This window comes from Zingiber officinale, chromosome 3A (assembly GCF_018446385.1).
Source record: "Zingiber officinale cultivar Zhangliang chromosome 3A, Zo_v1.1, whole genome shotgun sequence".
NCBI classification, from domain to species: Eukaryota; Viridiplantae; Streptophyta; class Magnoliopsida; order Zingiberales; family Zingiberaceae; genus Zingiber; species Zingiber officinale.
Window position 1 is genome coordinate 18,094,408 of NC_055990.1, and position 4,711 is coordinate 18,099,118.

The following is a 4,711-nucleotide window of genomic DNA, read 5'->3' on the forward strand; positions in this document are numbered from 1 at the left end:
TTACATGATAATCCTTATGAGCTCCTCAAGGGGACATCATCAACCTAAATAAATAGGACACAATTTCCTTTTATAATCAACAACACACCATATAAATGGTACTATCTCCCAACTCATCAGACCTATTGATTTAACGAATAAATCTCACCTATTGATAAGTCAAAGAAACAAATACTAAATATATGTGTTTGTTATTATATCGGGATTAAGAGAACGCACATCCATAATAACAGAGGTTCTGTTCTTTTATGCAGTCAGTATAAATCGAACAACCTCAAATGGTCCTGCTCAATACACACATAGTGTACTAGTATAATTTTATAGTCAAGACAGACTAATACCAAATTACATTATAACCATTCCAATGGTTTGTCCCTATCAATCTCGGTCGTGAGCTACTATTTATAATTTATAAGGAACTGATAACATGATCTTCTGTGTGAGCACCACACACTATGTTATCTACAATATAAATTAAATGGACAACTATATTAACATATAAAACACAACATTTGACCAAAGTTATTCTCATTTCAAAATATAAATGTTTATACAAAAATTTAGGCTTTTAATATACATCCTAACACCCTAGGATGTCAGGGGTCTTGTAGCCCGGACCAGTTCGGGCACTCGGAGCAAGTGCCTAGACCAGTCCGGGCACTCAGACCAAGTGCCCGTCCAGTCAACACCAAGTTGATTATCCGATTTCTCCTCTGTTCTAGCTTCGTTCACTTAGTGATTTCGGCCATCCATAATTGGGCTCACCTAAACCCATCTTCCAGCCTTCTCCTCGAGCAATCTTTTGCTCCGACTTCTTATCCCTCGGAAACACCATAGGCTTCCTTTTCGTTCGCCAGTGTACTCTTCCTCAGCACCTCGTCCCTCGGATGCACCGAGCCCGTCGACTCTCGCCCATGCCATCCTTCTCACTAGCTACATCTTTTGCTCGACTTCTTGTGCACCTAAGTTCCTGCACACTTATACATAAGGCATCAACATATACAGGACCTAACTTAACTCTGTTGACCACATCAAAACTACCTCGGGGTACTTATACGGGCGCTTGGACTATAACGTAGGTTGATGAATCAACGTGCACCACCTCAACTCCTAAGGTCACCCGCTTGGTCCCATCACGAGCGTCCGAACCACCTTTGGGCTCCTAGACCTTGTCTGGGTGCCTGAATGCTCATTTTCCAGCCTTTGTCTTTCTATAAAATAGAGTTAGTCCAACAGATAATATGTAAAGTAAAATAATATTTGATAGTCTCGGACTTTTCGGTTCTGACTTTGAGTTTTGCTGAAACTCTAGGTCAGATCGACACCTATTGTTCCCTCTATGAGGAACACACCCTCACTTACTCCTCTTAGGAGAGTTTATTTTTTGCCAAACTGATCCTTCAGACTATTTGGACTTTTGCTCAGTATATGAGACTTCAAGACTTTCACCTAGTGTCATTTATTCTAGGATTTCCCGCCTGGTGTTTGTGACCCCCAGGACTTTTATATAGTGTCATCGAGTCTAGAATTTTGCTCGACATCCTTGACCTGCCAAGACTTTGCCTAGTCCCACGGACTAGGACTTCATTGCTTAGTTGCAACTAGGACTTCTTTGCTTAGTCTTAACTAGGACTTTCACCTTACCTAAGATCACTTAGAACTTTTTTGCACACTCAGTTAGATTTGTTAGATCACAACCCAGCTTAACTTTGAACATTTATCAAATATCAAAACATAAGTTTGATTAGATAGTGCTTCCAACACCAACATTCCTTTCCTGATTCGACTGCGCACTGCATTGACTCTACGACTCAAACCACTGGAAGCTTTGCAAAACCAGCTTCGCTAGTAACCTGAGTTTATCTGTAAGCACTCCGTGGTAATTTTGATGTGGCTAACTAAGTTAAGTTAGGTCTGTTTTGTGTTTGATCCTTGTGTCTAAGTGTGTAGGAGCTTAGGAACACAAGAAGTTAATGCAGCTAGCGAGAAGAATGGCACAGGAAAGGAGTCGATGAACTCGGTGCATCCAAGGGACAAGGTGTTGCGAAAGAGTACACCGGTGGACGAGAAGGACGTGCACAATGTTCGAGGGACGAGAAGTCGGGAAGGAAGCCTGCTCAAGGAGGTCGGAGTTGTGTTGAGGTGAATTTAATTCCAGATAATGGAGCATCACCACGCAAAGAAGATTAGCCAAGGAGTTGATTTGCCTTAGAGAATGCGTCTTCCATGAACAGTGCCGAAGGCGCCTTCTAGCTTGTTGAAGGTGTCTTCAGATGACCGTTAACCAAAGATAAAGTTTTATCTTCGGTGATCAAACTTGTATTGTTGAAGGGACCTTGGACCACCTTGAAGGCGACTTCCAACTTTGGATAACATTTTTCAGGACCTAGCTAGGAATTAGAACACAACTTAAACAACAACTACTGTAATCTTTCCTAATCTTTTTCTTGAGATGTCAACGTCTGTAAGAGGCTACTCTGCCTTTAACGAAGGAATATTTCTAGTAAAGCTTTTCAATGCTTTAGATTAACAACCACCTATAAGTTATAACTAAGTAAATCCAACCTTCTTACTTTCTTTCTTTAGTTGTTTATTTTTATGCACTTTATTTTTGTTTAATTTAATTGTACTATCGAACTCAACTGAAAGATCGAGAAAGAGATTATTTTTTTTCCCAGACAATTTATCCTTTTTTTATCAGCTATATGTGATCAACATTATCTGCTCATGTCATCGTAACATATAAGCTAGAATTAATTTTATATAATTTTAATTTAGTATTTTTTTTAAAAAAAATCCCGGACAGATTGTCCAATAAAAAGCACCTCTTTTTCCTGGCTTCATTCATGGAGCTAGTCATTGATTCAGAACGGAGAAAGGCTTGAAGGAAGGCGAAGTTAAGAAAAGGGTTTCACATGTCAACTCCCCACCCCCAATGGAGGTCCTAAAAAAACAGTAGCAAAGAAAGGCAGATAGGAAATTGCATTCTTCTCCTCTAGAACATGATTAAGTAGCTTAACCATGCAAAAAGTAGAGAGGATAAAAAAAGATCATCCAGAAAAAAACTAGGGAGGATAAATGGTGGCGAATGATTTGATTGGAAGATAACAGTCGCCTAGTTAAAAAGATAATGAACATTCTTCTTCAATCACTTGAGTTGCCTGCAAGCTGAGCTCAATTGCTTCACCAAATCCTTGACTGTCATGGAAAATTCCTCATCCATCTGTTGATCAGCCCCAGGAAAATTCAAGTTAATTGCACGGGAAAGCGAAAAGGACCAGGTGAGAAGCTTGCCTGAGCCATTACAGTGATGTCGAGAGAAGCTCTAGTGAAAGCCATGACGCTGGTGGTGGTTACAGAGAGATGAAGCTTCTCAATCTCCGAAATGGCTCTCACCAGTGCTCCCTTGTGGTTTTCGCAGTGAATCTTGATCAAAATGGATTTCGCACAAACCCTGGCTTCGATCTGCGGAAGAGATTCGCCATGGCTCTCGTTGGAATTCTCGTTCCCTGACGAGCTGTCGCCGTAATTACAAAGATGAGACTTCTTCACCAAAACTGCAGACTCAATGCTCCTTTTTGCGATTTGATCTTCCAGAGACTGCACCTTCTCCTGGAGCTGCTTCAGGTACTTGATGGCATCCCCAAGAACAGAGGCTTTGTCCATCTTTTGCATCGGAAAGTTGGAGATGCATCGACATCAGCTACCTCGGAAAACATAAAAACGTTGTGCAATTTTGTTTCCTTACCTTCTTTAAGCCTGGAACAATCGCAGAGAGCGCGACGAAACGCTGGCTGAGTTTCTCCCTTCGCTTCCTCTCAGCCAAGATATGCTCCTGGTTATGTGAGGCCGTTCTGCCCCTCTTGGGTCCTTGTCCAAGCATGGTGTCGAAGCTCCTCTTCAAGTCGCCCGTCGCAACCAACACCTCCATCTCTTCATTAAGTTCAGGAGCAAGATCGCCGTAGAAAGTCAAATCCGGGCTGGCGAACGATAGAATCATCGGGCCTGACGCTGCTGCATCCGGCAGCGGAGCAGAGTTGAGCTTGGTGGTGGTGGTGGTGGAGGTGGAAGAACTCCAGCTCCTAGTTTTGGCCGTCTTTTGGGGCCACGATTCTAGATGCTGCGCTGCATTGAACTCGTGGTCGAGTGCAGTCAGCTCCCACTGATCAAACTGGCTGTGATCCATTCCCTGTAAGTCCTACCAAAAAGAAACAAATGATTTTTTCACTCATCCAAATTTCACAATGCGAAACAATTAATGGACTTGAATCCTTACCATATCGCAATATAACGAAGATGCTAATGCTTCCATGGCGAGAGACTAGTTCTTAATATCTGCAGATGCTTCTTCTCCAAAGAAAGCAAGAGGGGAAAAAAAGCCAACCTTGAAGCAGAAGATACGCCCTTGGTTTTGTGGAAGAAGAGTGATCGTTCTGTCCTTATAGATTCAGATTCAAAGGGTCCTTACTTCGTCAAACACTGTTGGTTTGGAGGCTTTGAGCCCTAATATAGGGAATGGGGACTCCTCTCTTTCTGTCTCCATTATTAGCTGTCGTCCTCTCTTAATTATTGCCACGGCTGGCCCAAGAAGTTATTTTCCTGAAGAAAAATGAATGGTCCTTGTTTGGAGACTGTTTGCTCTGCTGCAGCTAGTAAACGCAATGGAAAGGCATTTATTATCAATTTCAGAACTACACATGGGAGAATATAT

The 4,711-nt window shown here is 42.0% G+C and overlaps 1 protein-coding gene across 2 annotated transcripts; it reads right to left on the reverse strand.

The window, feature by feature from the left end:
* Positions 1 to 2,956: 2,956 nt before the first annotated feature.
* On the reverse strand, positions 2,957 to 4,494 carry LOC122051230 (transcription factor bHLH18-like). 2 transcript variants are annotated; one of them, XM_042612235.1, is made up of 4 exons: positions 4,277 to 4,494; positions 3,749 to 4,189; positions 3,295 to 3,666; positions 2,957 to 3,223 (listed from the first exon to the last, which is right to left on the reverse strand). In XM_042612235.1, exons 1-4 carry the CDS (start codon positions 4,310 to 4,312, stop codon positions 3,149 to 3,151), a joined length of 924 nt encoding a protein of 307 aa, XP_042468169.1. In that variant the 5' UTR covers positions 4,313 to 4,494; the 3' UTR covers positions 2,957 to 3,148. The 2 variants fall into 2 exon arrangements, with proteins under 2 accessions (XP_042468169.1, XP_042468168.1); XM_042612234.1 differs by having other exon boundaries at positions 3,749 to 4,198; positions 4,277 to 4,492.
* Between the last annotated feature and the right edge of the window lie 217 nt (positions 4,495 to 4,711).